The sequence below is a fragment of the Erinaceus europaeus genome, chromosome 4 (assembly GCF_950295315.1).
Source record: "Erinaceus europaeus chromosome 4, mEriEur2.1, whole genome shotgun sequence".
In the NCBI taxonomy this organism is placed as follows: Eukaryota; Metazoa; Chordata; class Mammalia; order Eulipotyphla; family Erinaceidae; genus Erinaceus; species Erinaceus europaeus.
Window position 1 is genome coordinate 122138048 of NC_080165.1, and position 18944 is coordinate 122156991.

Below are 18944 nucleotides of genomic sequence, written 5' to 3' on the forward strand. Positions count from 1 at the left end.
GATTTTTTTTTCCTATACATTAAAAGTAGAACAAGAACAAAAATAAACTTTTAGTTTTTAGGTTTCTGTTGCCCAACCCAATCATTTATTTTTCTGTATAGAAAGTGAATGTAATTATTGAAAGAATGTGTAGCTATTTAGAAAAGATTTTTGTATGAAAACAAAACAAGCTCATCCAAGTTCTAGTATCAAAGACTCTATGTATGAAAACAAAACAAGCTCATCCAAGTTCTAGTATCAAAGACTCTAGGAATGCAGATTTGGGGCCACAAAAGTTCCTCCACAGGGACTGAAGCAGCAGACAGGCTGGATAGAAAATATTGCAAAAGGACTCTTGATACAAAAAACAATTATTCTATGTATGTTCAGTGAATCATCCTACTTCCAAATGAATCTGCCTTGAAATAGTACAAAGATGATATAAGTGCACTAAGAAAAATACACATTTTCAACTATAATCATCTAATGGGAAGCTTAGAGAGAACTCCCCATATACAAGATTAATAAAAGATATTGGCAAAGCAAGGGTTTCTTAATGGCATTTTTATTCTTTGTCACTATTTAGAAATTAAATATGGATGTATCATTGGAGTAAGTCCCAGTTTTGATGAAAGGCTGTAAAACTAAACTAAAATAAAACAGAGAAGTAGGTCAAGAGTCACTGGGAAAGCATTCCTGTTTCTCAATAAGCTTTCTGGAATATTGCCCACAGAAATGAAAAGTGCTTTTTCAGATCCCTCAGGTGTTTCTGAGAACTCCTAGAGCAGTGGTTTGAAAATGTGGTCCAGGAATATCTGGAGATCTCAAGAACCTTTCAGGGATCTTAAGACATCAGAACTATTTTCAGAGTAACTGTAAAATATTATTGGCCTCTTGTACTCTGGTTCTATCATGTATAATGTACTTTCCCAGAGACATTCTGACTCATAGTTTCACAAAATAGTGAATGCTGGAGCAGATGTGAGAATCCAGACAGCTTCTGTTAAACCAAACATTAAAGAGAGTTTACAAACATGTAAATCACTACAACTCATCTCATTATTTGTTGGGGGAGCTGCATAGAAAATTGTTTCTCTTTTTAAAAAGGAACATTTATGTTAAGATGTCTATTCTTTAATATTTAATTTTGTTCAGCTTTAGTGTGTAATAACATACACACCAATAGATATAACCTATGCAGAAGGCCTTTGGAGTCCTTGAATAAAATTAAGTGTATAAATGGGTTCTGAGACAAAAAGATTAAGGGATTTTTCTGAATTTGCTTTACAGCTTTGTTTTGTTTTGTTTTGTTTTGTTTTGTTTTGTTTTACAGCTCTTTTTCTGCCTGAAGAAGGCAAAAGTTCCTTTATTAAATTCTGGGAGGAAGTTACATACAGTTATCAGTTATACAAATGTTAGCAATGATAGTGACTTGAGTGCCATCTTCATTACTTTGGAGGGACTTTAGTAGGAATTCTTCCTTGATAATTTATAACAAAGCAGTCAAGACTGTCCCTAATCTTTCCATTTTATAGATATAGAAAGTAAGGGTTAGACAACTGATTTGCAAAACTTACAGAAAATGTTAAGTGAAACTGGAATTATTTGTTACTTATAAATCCCAGTCTCATGTGTGTCTGTGCCATTTTTATGACTACATGAATCATAAATGAATCATCAGTCTCATTTTATACTAGTCGATTGCCTAGCACAGGGCAACAACCACCTAATTATTATGAACTAATTGAGTCAGAGCATTTTAACATTTTCTTTGTCAAAATAAAAATAAGCATTACTAATACTATTTATAATATCAGTACATTTCAAATGTACTGGCCAGATAGAAAAAAAATAAAATAAAATGGGATAAAACATGCCTCGTGAAACGTAATCACGAGACATTTAATATTTTAGTTAACGGTGGACCACATGGTGGTTCTGGTAGGTTATACCATTAGCATAGGTGTGTAGTAATCTAGACCTGATGTGCATATGTTAACTAAAATACCATCAGGACATATTTACAGTGTTCAATGATCCATGGCTGTTTAAGGAAATGAAAGTTTCAGTTTTCCAAAACACACCAAGGTAGTAAGATGAAAAGGGAAAGAATACTCTATGAAGGCCCATGAGCTTAGGCCAGTAAAGTGAGTATTTGTTAACACTATTGTTGTCTATGAAATAAAGGTTATTATTTTTTTTCCCTGAACCTGAAATCTGATATGCAGCTGGATCCAAGTTATTGTCTGGGGAGATGATGTCATGGCTGGCAGAAGGACCAGAAAGCTGGATCAGGGAAGAGAGTAGCTCCCAAATATGGGGCCAGGGGTATACATATTGTTGACTGTAAACCCCATCGATTTGATGTGATCTGGGGCCCATATTCAGCTTAGGAGCCTATGTGACCTATGCATCCCTGTAGATCTGAGCTCTCACTCAGTGGTCATGAGTAGGAACATTCCAAGCTGCCCTAATTTCAGGACCCATCTTCCTCAGCTGTAGCATAGAGTATGTTGTCCATCCTGCCTTCGGAGGATGTAACATTCTCTACCATTGTTGGTCCAAGTTGAGGGCAAGGTCCTATGGGGGCCCACAAAGGGGTCTATTGTGTTGTTTCTGACAGAGATGACTGGTAACATTGGGGAGAGGGATTAAAAAAAAAACTATTACAGTCACGGGCCCTTTGAAATATAACTAAAATAGTCCTACCAGATATCTACAAAATGGAGACCTCACTCCCAATTCTTCATCTTTTCTATTCCTGCCTTTCGGTTCATGATTAGTCAGCAACTTGTTTGGCTTTCTATATGTTAATTCTCTTTTCAGCCACCAGGTTCCAGATGCTACCATGATGTCAACCAGACTTCCCTGGACAGACAACCCCACCAATGTGTCCTATAGCCCCACTTCCCCAGGGCCCCACCCCACTAGGGAAAGAGAGAAACAAGCTGGGAGTATGGATCGAACTGTCAACGCCCATGTTCAGCGGTGAAGCAATTACAAAAGCCAGACCTTCCACCTTCTTCACCCCACAATGACCTTGAGTCCATACTCCCAGAGGGATAAAGAATAGGAAAGCTATCAGGGGAAGGGATGGGATACAGAGTTCTGATGGTGGGAATTGTGTGGAGTTGTATTCCTCTTATCCTATGGTTTTGTCAATGTTTCCTTTTCATAAATAAAAAAATTTAAAAAGAAAACTAAAAGAAAAAAAAGGTTAAGTAATAATACTGTGATGTGTTGGAAGGGGGGCATGACTTGGGTAGCTATCCAGAAAGCAGCTTCATTTAGAGGACAATGTCTAATTCTGTCATTAATGTTGCTAAGATGAGAAATGACATATCTTTAAATTTTTTTTCATTTTTTAAATTTTTTTTAAAGGGTGTCCCTGGAATGACTAGTGCAGGATTCTGGGTAGGGACTAAAAAGCAAAGAACATGGAACAGTAGAACAGTCATTTGTGATTTAATCAGGTGGGAGTTATTGGAAGTTGTCTCTGCTACAAACTGTGTTTCTTTAATGTGAGCATCATGTTTTGGTTTGAATTTATTTATTTATTTATTTATTTATTGCCAGCAGGGTTACTAGGGCATGATGTTCCAGTGGTCATTTTCTTGCTATTTTATTTGATAGGATAGAGAGAAACTCAGAGGAGGGACAAGGGAAAATAGAGACAGATAAAGATAGATATCAGCAGACCTGCTTCACCATTTGTGATGTGTTTTCCCCATGTAGGCTCTAACCCAGGTCTTTGCACATGGTAATGTGTGGACTCAAGAGAGTGCACCACTGCCCAGTCAACTTAATTTTTTTATCTTGATGGGAGTGAAGGCTAGCAGTGTTGTCTTGAATTTGAATCTAGTTTAGAGAATAACCATGGCGTTATGATATGTCCTTAAAAATGGATGAGCGAAAATTAGTTAACTGGTCATTTAACCTAGACAGTTATAACAAATGCCAGACTTTTAACTGTTGCCTGTCTAGAGAATAACAATATATTCTTTTTTTAAATTTATTTTCCCTTTTGTTGCCCTTGTTGTTTTTCATTGTTGTTGTAGTTATTATTGCTGTTGTTATTAGATAGAACAGAGAGAAATGGAGAGAGGAGGGGAGAGAAAGATAGACACCTGCATACCCGCTTCACCACTTGTGAAATGACTCCCCTGCAGGTGGGGAACTGAGGGCTCCAACCGGGATCCTTTAAACGCCGGTCCTTGCGCTTTGCACCAAGTGTGCTTAACCCGCTGCGCTACCGCGGACTCCCGAGAATAACAATATATTCTAAAAAGACATGCGTGACGTATTTATTGATGTACATTATAATTAAGAGTGTTTAGTTACTTTTTTAAAAGAAAATATGAAATACATGCCAGACTCACTAAGGTGGATAATCTGTCATTGAAACGTTGAGTCATCATTTGTAATTCGTATTTTATTATTTTATTTTTAGAAATCTTTTTAAAACTTTATTTATTTATTTTATTCGACAAAACACACAGAAAGTGAGAGGGGGGAAGTAGAAAGGAAGAGAGAGACAGAGAGACACCTGAAGACCTGCTTGACCCCCTGTGAAGCTTCCCCCTGCAGGTGGGGAGTGAGGAACCTGGGTCCTTGTAATGTGTGCAGTTAACCAGGTGTGCCACTACCCGACCACCCATTCCAAATTATTTAATATTTAAAAAAAATTCTTGCTCAGTGAGTCAATTTTTTTTCCTTTCCATTACTCAGTATTGTCATTTCATCACAGCAAACCTACTCAGCTTTTAAATCTTATTAAAATCAAAATATTGAACTGATTCATGAGACCTAAGCTATTAGATTTTCACATTATACTTGTTTTGAAAGCAGAGTTTGATATAGAATATGTATTTTTATAACAGTGCTGCTGTTCAATGTCTTCACGATTTTTGCACATGCTATCTTAATGGAAATTTACTGGAAATTTCTTGCCAGAATAAACACAGTCCTTCAGAAGTGAAATACCTAATGTACTTATAGTTCAACTGCACCTCTTTTCCGTGAACAGATAAACTGAATCATTTGGCACTAGTCATTACACTTCACAAATTCCACAGTACTTATTGTGGTCTCCCATGGGGATAAGGGTTGTAGGGGTTAGAACTATGGTAGATAATCTTACATTATAGTGAGGGATAAAACAAAACCACCTTAAGGCATCTTTATATTTCACATAAACCAAAAAAAAAAAAAGAATTTGGCAGGATGTAAATCAACTTTAACTAGTCTGGTAAATAAGGATTAAGAAATACGACCCACAAGATAACTTGAACTAACAATGACAGGAGTAAAAAAAAAAGATAGTGGAATTTAATTTTTTAAAAAATATTATGATCTTTTTAAAAAATTTATTTATTATTGGATAGAAACAGAGAAAAATTGAGAGGGGAGGAAGAGCTGGAGAGGGAAAGAAATGGAGAGACACCTGCAGTCCTGCTTACCACTCGTGAAGCTTTCCCTCTGCAGGTGGGGATCAGGGGCTTGAACCTGGGTCCTTACACATTGTAATGTGAACGCTTAACCAGGTACACCATCACCTGGCTCCCGGAATTTAATTTTTTAAGAGAGATAATTTGTTATCATTCACATTCAAATCATAAAATACAGACTGTCAATTCTAAAGTGAGAACACTGTCAAGAACACTGGACCAGAGGAGAGGGTGAGGGAGGAATATAGGTAAGTAAATAAGACAGACCAATTCAAGCAGGAAGGACGAAGTGCTCTGGAATTAAGTGATAGAGACAATGAACAATGGACAATGGAGACTGAGGAGGGAGATTCACACAAACATGTCTAGACTTCTTCCTCTTGGTTGTCATTTGAACACCCACACATCATCATCCTAAATTTGATACTGAAGCAGTATAATAATTGTTCAAGTATTTCTCCTACAACTAACATTAATAAAGTACATAAGGCATAATGAGCCATCTTCATAGAAATAAAACTGACCTATTACCATATTATGGCAAATAGTTACATATAGAGCACAGTTTGTAGTAGGAGGCAATTAAGTTTTGACTTTTTCTATGAAACTAGTGGAGATGAAATGTCTGGGTAGATGTGATCAGTATTTAGTGTCCCTCTCCCTGATATACTATTAAATCTTATTTTAAGTAGCTATGGATGAACCAATTTAAATGTGAAAATGTTCACATGTTCTTTGATAGTTATTTTATTTAATTTTTTTAAAAAAATTATTTATAAAATGGAAACACTAAAAGACCATAGGATAAGAGGGGTACAATTCCACACAGTTCCCACCATCAGAACTCCGTATCCCATATCCTCCGCTGATAGAGTTCCTATTCTTTATCCCTCTGGGAGTATGGACCCAGGGTCATTATGGGGTGCAGAAGGTGGAAGGTCTGACTTCTGTAATTACTTCTCCGCTGAACATGGGCGTTGACAGTTTGACCCATACTCCCAGCCTGTCTCTCTCTTTCCCTAGTGGGTGGGGCTCTGGGGAAGTGGGGCTTCAGGACACATTGGTGGGGTCGTCTGCCCAGGGAAGCCCGGTTGGCATTATGTTAGCATCTGGAATCTGATCGCTGAGAAAAAGAGTTGGCATATAAAGCCAAACACATTGTTGACTAATCATGAACCTAAAGGCTGAAATATTGCAGACAAAGATTTGCGGGTCTCTTTTTTATAGCTAGATAATATGCCTATTTTAGTTATATTCCAGAGGGCCCATGACTATACTATTTTTTTTTTTTTCTGAGCCTGACATCTGATATACAGGTGGACTCAAGTTATTGTCTGGAGAGATGATGTCATGGCTGGAAAAAGAGCTAGGAAGCTGGATCAGGGAAAAGAGTATCTCCCAAATATGGGAAATATATATATACATATATATATATATATATATATATATACCTAGTGTTGACTATATACCCCATTGATTAAATTTCTTATATGTGTAGTAATTAAATCCATCTAACAAAGTAATTCCTAAAAGTTTTTTTTTTTTGGTGGGGGAGGTGGAATACAGGAATGATTGTATCAGAATAACAAAACACTAGCTCACCAAATTATTCTTCCCACTCATACTGTATTTAAAAAAATATTGAACCACCTCCAAGGAGGTGGTACAGTAGATAAAAGCATTGCAGCTCAAGCATGAGGTCCTAAGTTTAATTCCCATCACCACATAATGCCTGAGTAATGTTCTGATTATCTCTCTCTCCCTCTTTTCTCTCTTTCATCAGTTTTAAATGAAAATCTTTGTGGTCTGGGAGGTGGCACAATGGGTAAAACATTGGATTCTCAACCATGAGGTCCTAAGTTCAGTCCCTGACAGCCCATGTATCGAGTGATATCTGGTTATTTCTCTCTCTCCTTCTATCTTTCTCATTAATAAATAAATAAAATCTTAAAAAATAAAATAAAATGAAAATCTTTAAGAAAATGTTGAACGTAGTAAAACCAAAACTGCAAATTTTCTTTTTTTTAATTAGGCTTTACTCTTCTATATTGACATAAAAGTAATGAATCAGAAATTTAATTTTTTCTTCATCTATAATATTTAATAAGCAGTCAAGATATTATTTCTAGTTACTTTTCAAAATTGCCAGTAAGTGAATTTTATCATGTTTTTAAATACATATATTTCAAAGTAATTGTTTTCAATAGTATAGTGAACATAATATATCATCTTTATATTTTGACTTCAAAATAAAATGATATTTAAGTAGTAGTCCATTAATTGGATATATGCACTACTTAAGAATTGGCCAAATTTGACTTATAAATATAAATGATACTATGAAATTATTACATAAAATTCAGTACCCAATAGTTATATCCTGCAATCAAAATCTGAGCATTTGCTTCCTATAAACAAAATTTCATATCTAAAGTTCTCAAAAATAACTTAATGGATCTGAAATGTGGCTATTCTCTGCCTCCCACAAAAAAATAGAAAAAACAATGGAAATGGAAAACTTAACTCTCATACTGTTCCTCCTTGTCCTTTTCTGTGGAAAAAGACACTTTTTATTCTGCAATGATATTGTAATTAGTAGCATCTTAAGATAAACAATTTGAAAATACATGTCTCTTTAGTTTTATTAAGAAGAAAGGAGTTTCTAAATATTCCATCTCGGTGCTATGATATTTTAGTAACCCTTCTACTCATTCACATACTAAAGTGTGTTTTCTTTTGAATTTGTAGTCGCAGGTATGGCCACTGTACTATGAACCAGGGAATTAGCAAAACTACAGAAAGACCTCTGTTTGATCGATCAAGTTCCCAGGATTCTTTGGATGAACTCTCTATGGAGCACTATTGGACTGAAGTAGAAGATATCAAGAAAGCAAATGAGAACAGACAAGATCAAGAGATTGTAGTTGTCAAGGAGCCTGATGGTAATAAATAAGTATAACATCTCTGTTTGCTTTTGTATTTATGAGAGATGAGTTCACGGAAAGGACAAGGGAATAAAACAAGTCAAGAGTAAAGAACAAAAAACATAATTCTAGTTGTTTTTAAACTTGAAAATTAACTTTGTTGTGACAGATTTATGGAAGTATAGCTTCCAAATATAGGTTGTGTGAATCAATTCTCGTAATCTTAGATATGGCTAGAGTTTTGTTGACTGAATGTATGACAACAGAATCTTTGGGCTACACTTGATATTTAAATTAATTTAATCTCTTTTTAGATTCCTCCTATAGAACCCAAACTGCATGGTCATTTGATATTTAGTGACTATAGACACTGTTGGAAAGTCTCACTAATTTGCAGTGAAACTCTTTTCCATGGCCAGTCATCTTGAATTGTTTTGATATTTTTTATTTTATTTTTGTCTAAATTTTTTTTGGTGGGGGTAATGGTTTATAGTATAGTCTTTAAGACATAGGTGAAGCCTCTCAGCTCTCCTTGATGGGTGTCTGTCTAGGATCTCATCCTGTTTCAGTCCCTTTGTCCCCAGAATCCTTTGCAATACACCATACTCAGTCCAAGTTTCACCTTTTGTTTACCCTTACTCTCCTTTATTCTTAAGTTCCACCTATAAGCGAGACCATTTTGTATTAGTAGTTCTCCATCTAGTTTGTCTCACTCAACATATCTTCAAGTTCTGACTATAATATTGCAGTAGAGATGACCTCATCATTACTAACAGCTACATAGTACTCCATTGTGTATAAGTACCACAGATTGCCCCTTTTATTAACTTGTTATCTATTAATTATACCTTTGAGTCATTTTTTGTGACCTTCCCCTCTGGAAAAGCAGGACAAGTATATTCTATTTTGAAATAATAGTCTTTCAAGTGTTTTGAGTTTAGTTATCTTATTCACAGATAACTCTTTTTTAGAAAGAAAAAACATCCTTGTGGGTAGTTTTCAAACCAATCCTATTTAACCATGCTATGTCAGATTATATATAATGGAGGTCAAGTGGTAGATCACCCAAGAGAGCATAAAAGTTACCATGCCCTAGGACTTGAGTTCAAGCCCCACCTGCAGGGTGGTGGGGAGGGGGGGAATGGAGAAGGCTTTTCAAGCAGTGGAGCTCCTCTCTCTCTTCCTCTGTTTCTATCAGAATAAACAAAGAGAAAAAAAAGAGTCACTGCTAACAGGATAACTTTTGTGCAGGCACCAATTATAAAATCATAACCCCAGTTAAAAAAAAAAAAGGAAAAAGAAATATATGTATCACCATAGGTTTGACCAGCTAAATAGGGTATTTATTTGGATAGTGGAAGAAGACACTACCATTTCCACTTTTCAGTGTGTGTTTATTCTGTCATTTAGTTTGTATTTCTCTCAGCTATATTTAGTGTATGTAAAAGATTATTCTTTTCTTTTTTATATTTATTTATTTATTTTCCCTTTTGTTGCCCTTATTGTTTTATTGTTGTAGTTGTTATTGATGTCATCATTGTTGGGTAGGACAGAGAAGTAGAGAGAGGAGGGGAAGACAGAGGGGGGAGAGAGACACACCTGCAGACCTGCTTCACTGCTTGTGAAGCGACTCCCATGCAGGTGGGTTGCCATGGGCTCAAAGGAGGATCCTTATACCAGTCCTTGGCTTTGCGCCATCTGTGCTTAACCCACTGCGCTACCACCCAACTCCCAGATTATTGTTTTTCTATGACAATAGAAAAAGAAAAAAAGCTCTACCGATACTATTTCAAAAATAAGAAGTTTGATTTTAAGAACAACTTTCTTAGTTTTGTAAAAGAAAAATCATAATCAGTTCATCTTTTTTTGAGTTTGATTTCATTTTTATTCTTGTCTTTTCTTGAACACATGGAAACAAAGTTTGTGATAAGTGTGTCTTTCAACAAAGGTTGGAAGTGTCTCAATGTTTTCATGAAGATGAAAACACTATACCAGGAGTCTGCTGAATAAGAAGAAAGTGATGTGGGGGTTAATTGTTATGTGGAAAACTGGAAAATATTATGCATATACAAACTATTGTGTATTACTGTCAACTGTAATCCATTAATCCCTCAATAAAGAAATTTAAAAAAGAAAGTGATATATAGAAGCCAGTATTCCAGTTTTACACATCGCTCCATGTGTCATAGTGATTTCTCAATTTCCAAAGATTAAAAAAGATGCAGAGGATATTGTTCATGGTGTTATTATCGAGAAGAATTGGGAATGTTTCTACATGCCCACGCGTTTTCTTTGACTTTCAATTGTTTAAGTTTTACCTCTACCTTTTAATGGAACAAATGACTCCATATTATAATCTTGTTTACTTTTCTTATTCTGTCACTATCAACTTTTCCTGGCAATTTGATTTGATATGCCTGTCTGGAGTTGTACTTTAATAGCTTTAGTAATAATTGACTTTTATTATCAGTCAGTAGTTTTTTGTTGCCTGGCATGTAGAATGCTTGGCACTCTGTTGTAGTCTTCAAGCCAAGGTTAACAATTCTTGATTTCTGCCCTCGAGGAGTTTACATGGTATAGAAGGATAGGCCAGCAAACCTGTGTGTAGGACATTACATGATACAGGCTATCACAGTGCTCTGAAAACTCTTTCCATATAACATTTTCACAGGTGGTGATGAGGCTGCCAACACAGCTATGCTCTAGTTTATAGATAAACAGACAGATTGAGTGACTTGTCCCAGCTGGAATTGCTACCAAGGCCCATAAATGGTCTATGAGCCCAAGGTCTTTTGTGTCTCAGGTTAATTGAGGTTTTACTTTACTTTGGTTCTTAGAATGAATTTATTCTACTATAGTTATTATTTTATATAATTTTCATTGGTTCCTCACAATATTTGTTTTGTTCCTTATTTCCTACTTTTAGTGTTTTGAGTTGTCAGTAATTTAACAAGTTTCCTATAAATAAAATATTTTTCTGAATGTTCTTAATATTGTAAAAAAAAAAAAAAAACCCGACAAATCTGATGCTCTGACTAGGAAGATTAAAAATTAATTTGAAATTGACTAGTCCCAGTTGGCCAAATGTTCTTTGCTTCTTTGCCACACTCCCTATCAGGTACAGTGGAAAGAGAAAACAAGTTTTTTCACCAGTCTTAGTATCTGGGGCAGCGCTGAATTTAAACCAAGAAATAGGGTTTTAATGGATTTCCCCAGCAGTAACTTCCTTCTATAACTTGATGAAAGTAAGTTATCTTTTTCATTGCTTGCTCATCTCTGGAAAAAGAACAGTATTATCTCCCCCTGGTTAATCTTCAGGGGGAGTTAGAGAGGTTAATTACATGTGAAGTCATCTAAAATTTTTAATTGAGTATATGAGAAATGGATCTGAAATTTGATATCTTTGTGGCTAGAGTTTATGGCAGTTTTCCAAGTTTCTAGTAATGACTATTAGTGCTGTGGTTTTGCTTGTGATGGGATAGTTTCAACAAGAAATTTTAAGCAGCTTAAAATGTAAAGTTTCTCATATTTCATAACTTACATATATTTTTTTCTCTGCCCTGTCTTAGAGGGAGAATTAGAAGAAGAGTGGCTTAAAGAAGCTGGTTTATCCAATCTTGTTGGAGAGTCTTCTGGAGACCCCCATGAAAGCATGGTGTTTTTATCAACACTGACCCGGATGCAGGCAGCAGCTGTTCAGAAACGGGTAGAAACAGTCTCCCAGACCTTGAGGAAAAAAAACAAACAGTACCAGATTCCTGATGTCAGAGACATATTTGCTCAACAGAGAGAGTCAAAAGAAGTGGTAGGTTATTTTTATTCTATTTATTTAGTCTGTGTCACAGCAAAAGAGTAAATTGGTTAGAATCAACTGGACTGAGTTCAATTCAGATCATTATAAAATTAAGAAACATTTACTGTATGTCAAACACTAAAGCTCCAGGATGAACATGATCAAGATAACTTTCCTGCCCTTGTAGCAGTTATACAGATGGGCAGAAAACTTAAACAAGCTCAAACTAAATAAAATAATCTTTGTGTTAAGTATTCTTAGAGTGTTAGAAATGCTCTTAGCCTTTCAGATCACATGATTGCGATCATTAATTGTAGGACAATAGAAGTGTATTGTCCTACATTTGTAGAACTCTTAAAGAAATAATTTCTCCCCCACTTCTCACTCTCTTCCTCCTCCTCTTCCTCCCCCTCCTCCTTTTAAACTAGAATACTGCTCAGCTCTAATTTAAGTTCATTGGAGATTGAATTTGAAAAGTTTGGTGCCTCAGGCATGAAAGACTTTGCATAACCATTATGGTTATCTCCTCAGCCCAATATTTGCTTTATTTCTGGACATATTTGGGGGTCAATAGAATTGGAATATGAGGTTCTAATTGCAGTTGAATAAAAAAAAAAATCCCTCAACACAAAATAATTTCCTCTTTTTGTCCAATGCACAACATTGTGAACAAAGAAGATTTGTCAAGGTTACCAGTGTGTTAGTGAAAGCTGTTAGAGTCTGGGAGAAACTGGGGCTAATAAAGAGCTGGGAAGAAGGGCCTGGTACAAATAAAAAACCTATGCAGCCTAGAATTGTACTGCTCAAAAATGTTCATTGGCACACTATTGTCTATGAGAACATAAGGGTATTGCATGAAATATAAATTAATACCATCTCATTAGAAATTTTTGTTGCTGCTGCTGTTACTATTACCACTAAATAACAACAACAGTGGTCTTAAGATAAAAGTTGGCTTACATTTGGCAAGTTCTCAGATAACAGAATACTCTTTTAATTAATTAATGTTTTTATTACCACCAGGGATATCACTGGGATTCAGTGCCCGAACAACAAATCCTCTACTCGCAGTGGCCATTTTTTCCCCTTCCTTTGTCCTTTTTTAATTGACAGGACAGAGAAAAATTGATGGGGCAAGGGGAGGTTAAGCAGGAAAGAGAAATAACTGTAGCACTGTTCCACTGCTGTGGGAACTGGGGGCTTGAACCCAGGTAGGTCCTTGTGAATGGCAACTTGTGTATTCAACTAAGTAAGCCACTGCCTGACCCCTAATAGAAAATTTAGAATTGCTTTAACCTAGAAGAACCAATATAATATTGAATAATAATTGCAATGAAGATAAGAAATAATTGTTACTGAGCACTTAGCACTTACTGAACTAACTACTTTCCACATCTTATCCTATCTAACCCTTTACAACTGTCCTGAGAAAGAGATATTACCACTTCTTTTTGAGGCTGAGGCTCATAGACTTTAAGTAACTTGTTAAATGACCTAGATAGTGAACCCAAATTTTGTTAGAATCTAAAGCATGTGTTTATTACTACTATATTTCTTGCTGTATGTAATCTGATACTAAGTAATCCAAATATGAGATTCAATTTAGAAACCAAAGAAAGGATAACAAAAAAATTAAGAGTCCTCAAAGAGAGGAACCTCTAGAAGGCTTATATTTAAGCTACCTTCCTGTCATTTGAAGGTGTTTTGTTTTATATTCTGTTTGCATGGTCAATTATGGATCAGACCCAGTCTATTTCACAGTTGCTTGAGGTTACCAGATTGCTCCAGGCTTCTGTGAGGCAGTTAAGCACTTGCTAACTACTCAGTGGTTATTTGAGACATCCACTGGAATTGAAGGACTAGGCTAGGTTTCTAGTTGTAGAAAATAAATAGTAAGGAAATGTAGTATTATGACATTTCTTTCCAAACTAAAAAAATCATCCCTAAGGGAGTTAAGAGGATGTGAAAAGAAGAGATAGGGCAAAGAGCTCAGTTTTAGCAAAATATATATTATGGGATTACTGCCAGCTTTTGATGTTACTTGGTGCTGGAAGCAGCAATTTTTTAGTAAATTTCTAAAGCACATGGTTTGAGTTCAACATAATTGGTGAATTGTATCATCTGATGAGGTCATTAGGGGAGAAATAGCATGAGTAAATTATAATAATGTTAACTTGCTTACACTGCATGCCTATAATTGAAACACTAGCACACGTGCTAAATCTATCGCCATCCCTCAAGCAAACACAGGCTGGCCATCTTGCAGTTCTTCTTTTCTCAAATAAGTACATATTCAGCTCTTCCAGTTTTAAACACTTCCTCATGAAGCCCTTGCTGACACTAGGAAATATAATACAGAAATGAATACCATGTGCACTGTCATCTTCAATTGCTAAGGAAAACAGTTCTGACCACATGGTCCAAAATGTGTGTTCATATGTAAGACTAGACTCACTCCCTGTGCTCATTATTCCACGGAGGACTAACCTTCTGCAGGCAGAGGAAGGAGGATAATATTGCGAAGTCCTGAGGGGAACTGAGGTAGTCACATGACTCTGGTACTCACTATATAGTATTAGCTGTGGTACACTAGTGACCCCTGTGAACTCTTCCAGGGTTTTTCTTCTCAGACTGAAGTGGAGGGGGAGTCCTTCAGGGTTGACATCTTGAGGTGAAATGTGTGTTGAGCAGACTGCAACTACATCTTCTTTTGCGTAAAAAGGAAATGTCAACAGAATGATTTCTTTTTTTTTTTTTTACCTTTTTTTACTTTTTTAAAAAAATTATTTACAAAATGGAAATATTGACAAGACTGTAGGATTGATTATTTTATAGTGTGGCATGCATACCACCATCCTCTGCCAATATTTTCCTTTTCTTTTTTTATGTTAGAGAGAGTGCAAAGCAGGGAGAAAGATAGACAGCTGCCCTAGCGCTTTCCATGGTGCTCCCGCCCCTTTAATGTGATTGTTTTTAAATAACGGATTCAAAATGAATCTTTGTGTGTGATTGATCTGGACTCTCTTTTCTAACCCCTAACGTTTTTCTGAAGTCTTCCTTGGAAAGGAGTAAGCATTGTCTGGTCACCTATTGAGGGGAGCCAGCTGTATTCTCGCGTCTTCCCATTACTCTTGGGAGAACTAAAATCTCCAGATATCACCCCTGGAAAATGAGCACTGTTTAATATATGAGTTTAGTAATTTCATTTTAACTTACCTTATATTTATTGCTAGCATTTTTTAATTTGAAGAATTTCTAGTATACCGTATATATATATATTAACCTGTAATTTTTCTGTGTAACAGCATTGCTGTGATGACAATTCACATATCATCTAATTTGCCAATTTAAATTCCATAGTTCGGCCATTTTTAGTATTTTCACACTTAAATTTTGCAACCATTAACATAATCAGCTTCAACAAAATTTCATTCCCCACATCTATTTATAGTAATCACTAATCTACTTATTGTGTCTATAATTTCCCTGTTTTGAACATTTTATATAAATGGAATTATGCTGTCTGTGACTCCTTATGATTGTCTTCAAGATTTATTTATGCTATAGTGTATATCAGTACTTCATTTCTTTGTAATGTCTAACAGTATTCCACTGTATGGACAGATTACATTCTGTTTATCGGTTTATCTGTTAGTCCATACTCCCAGAGAGATAAAGAACAGGAAAGCTTCCAGTGAAGGGATGGGAAATGAAACTGTGGTGTTGGGAAATGTGTGGAATTTTACCCCTATAATCCTATGATATTGTCAATATTTTTATTTTTTCTATAAATAAACTTAATGTAAAAATGGTAAAAAAATAAATAAAAATTAACAAAAAAAAAGAAGATATGACTGGTTTTTTCTTTAATATGGCCTCTTTCCTCTTACCTAGTTAGTGGAATTTCTGATTGAAAAAATACTTCTGACATTTTTAAAATATTCCCCACAGGGCTTAGTATCAAAGTTTACAAGTTGTAGCTAATTAATTATTTGCTGTTTAATTGTTTGATAATTATAATTATGGTATTTTGGATTTACTGTAATTCTGAGTATGCTTCGTGTACTCTATTCATTAGTAAGAGAATTCTATTTATTTATTTATTACTGGGTAGAGAAATTGAGAGGGGAAGAGGAGGTAGAAAGAGAAAGAGACAGAGAGACACCAGCAGCCCTGCTTCACTACTCCTGAAGTATTCCCCCCGCAGGTGTGCATCAGGGGCTTGAATCCAGGTCCTATATTGTAATGTGTGAACTTCACCAGATGTGCCATTGCCTGGCTCCCATAAAAAATTGTTTACAATATTGTTTCTCTGGTTGTGAGTTGGAGATGACTAAATGTCCTGTCTTTTATCTTTAGGTTCCAGATGGCACTGAATCACAATCAGTCAGAACAAATGAAAACAAATATCAAGAAAAAGATGGTATGTTGGACCTGTTCTCTTGTATTTTGCCATTTCTATGTATAACAAACAGATACAACCTTTTAAAATATTCACCTTCAAATTCCAGTTAAATAAGGGAGATGGAAATACTAATTAAAACTACACATGTGATTAATTATGTAAAGTTATGCATATAGTATAATTTTTCAATTAAATTTTCTAATGTTTAGATACCTCTATCTGTTCTGTCTCTGTACAGTCAATTTTCCCTAAATGCTTACCATTCCAATTCCATGTGGAAGTCTTTATTTTGCTTAACAAACTCTATATCTCCTTGTAGCAGTACTGTTCTTAGTTCATTTTATGTATGAGGGAACTGAGTTTTAGATGCATAGGTCACTTTCATAAGACCACAATAACTATTAAACAGTGATTATGGAGCCTCATTCTCAAACCAGAAGCTCAGAATCATTAATTGCTCTTTAGAAAGCTTAGTGGTAAACACTGTTTGGACATTTTGGCTAGCCTTTTTATACTTCTCCTCTTCTGTATCTATTACTTCAATAAATAATTGTAAGTTCAAGAACTGAATTAAAGTAGATATTCAGACTATCAATGCTTATAAAGAAAGTATGTTGGTTATTTGTTTATAAAAAGGAATTTTATTCTAAATTAGAGTAATAGACTTGAGCTTAAAATGTTATCTTTTCATTTTGGTCCATATTCCCAGAAGCATAAAGAATAGGGAACCCTTCAATAGAGGGGATGGGATATGGAAGTCTGGTGTTAGAAATTATATGAAATTGTATACCTGTTATTATTATAATATTGTAAATAATAATTAAATCACTAAAAAATAACTTTTAGAGTGTGATTATAACAAAGGGTGAGTTATGCCTACAAGATTCTACCTCAGAAACTTGTACTTTTCCACGGATTTATTGTCTTAAAAACTGCACCTTGGGAGTCGGGCTGTAGCGCAGCGGGTTAAGCGCAGGTGGCGCAAAGCACAAGGACCGGCATAAGGATCCCGGTTCGAACCCCGGCTCCCCACCTGCAGGGGAGTCGCTTCACAGGCGGTGAAGCAGGTCTGCAGGTGTCTATCTTTCTCTCCTCCTCTCTGTCTTCCCCTCCTCTCTCCATTTCTCTCTGTCCTATCCAACAACGACAACAACAATAATAACTACAACAATAAAACAACAAGGGCAACAAAAGGGAATAAGTAAATTAAATAAATATTAAAAAAAAAAACTGCACCTACACTGTTCATGCGATTCAGTTATTATCTGAATTGAAAGTATTAGGGTAGTAATATCAGGTAAACTGAAAAGAACTGGGACATGCTCCCAACCTTCGTAGAAAAATCAGAATTTAGTTCATGATTATATAAAGCATCTTGGGAGGCTTCAGCCATTCAGTGTCTCATTGTCTCCACTTTTCCTTCCATAACTACTCCAGAACTCTTCTACACTCCTTCCTTAAAAAAAATATATATAAATATGCTTAGATCTACACATATATATTTAGCATATATAAATTATGTATACTATATATTTTAATTTTTAATTTTCATTAGTGATTTAATATTGCTTTACACAATTACATGTCAACAGGAGTATAATTCCATACCAATTCCATCACTAGAGTTCTGAATCTCCAATCACTTTATTGTAAGCTACAGCAGTTTTCCTGAGGTCACAGGTATGGGTTAACTATTATTTCTATAAATATCTGTCTATATTTGTATATAATTGTTTTTTTAATTTTTTAATGTTTTATTTATTTATTATTGTATAGAAACAGAGAAATTGAGAGAAGATAGAGATAGAGAGAGAGAGAGAGAGAGAGAGAGAGAGAGAGAGAAAGAGACACCTGCAGCCTTGCTTCATCACTCGTGTAGCTTTCCTTTTGCACATGGGGACCAGGGCTTGAACCTGGATCCTTGAGCACTGTAATGTATGCGCTTAACCAAGTGCATCACTGCCTGGCACCTCCATTTTTTTTTTTTTAAGGTCTTGTCTTCTTTTCCTTTCCAAACTACACATAACACTATTACTACATCTAAATATCACTCTTTTCCTCTTCTCTCTCTGGGTCCTGGGTGAATTGGAGTTCAGAGCCCCCTTATCCTCTTTCTCCTATAACTTCTCCCCTGCTGGGAGTATGGATCAAAATTATTTTTGGGGTGCAGAAGGTAGGAGTTCTGGTTTCTGTAATTGTTTCTCTGCTGGATATGGGCATTGGTAGGTTGATCTTTACTCCTATCCTGTTTCTATCTTTTCCTAGTGGGATAGGGCTCTGGAGAGGTGAGGTTCCAGGACACATTGGTGAGATTATCTGCCCAGAGAAGTCAGGATAGAATCATGATAGCATCTGCAACTTGGTGGCTGGAAGGTGGCAAGATATAGAGTGAGACA

The 18944-nt window shown here is 35.6% G+C and overlaps 1 protein-coding gene across 2 annotated transcripts in view; it reads left to right on the plus strand.

Annotated features, from left to right (window-relative positions):
• ARHGAP18 (Rho GTPase activating protein 18) overlaps positions 1–18944 on the plus strand; it is a 161697-nt gene that overhangs the window by 73505 nt on the left and 69248 nt on the right. For both annotated transcript variants that reach the window (XM_007524989.3, XM_060190485.1), the window contains exons 2-4: positions 8175–8368; positions 11920–12155; positions 16503–16566. In XM_007524989.3, coding sequence (XP_007525051.1) covers positions 8175–8368; positions 11920–12155; positions 16503–16566 — 494 coding nt within the window. The remainder of the gene's footprint in view (positions 1–8174; positions 8369–11919; positions 12156–16502; positions 16567–18944) is intronic.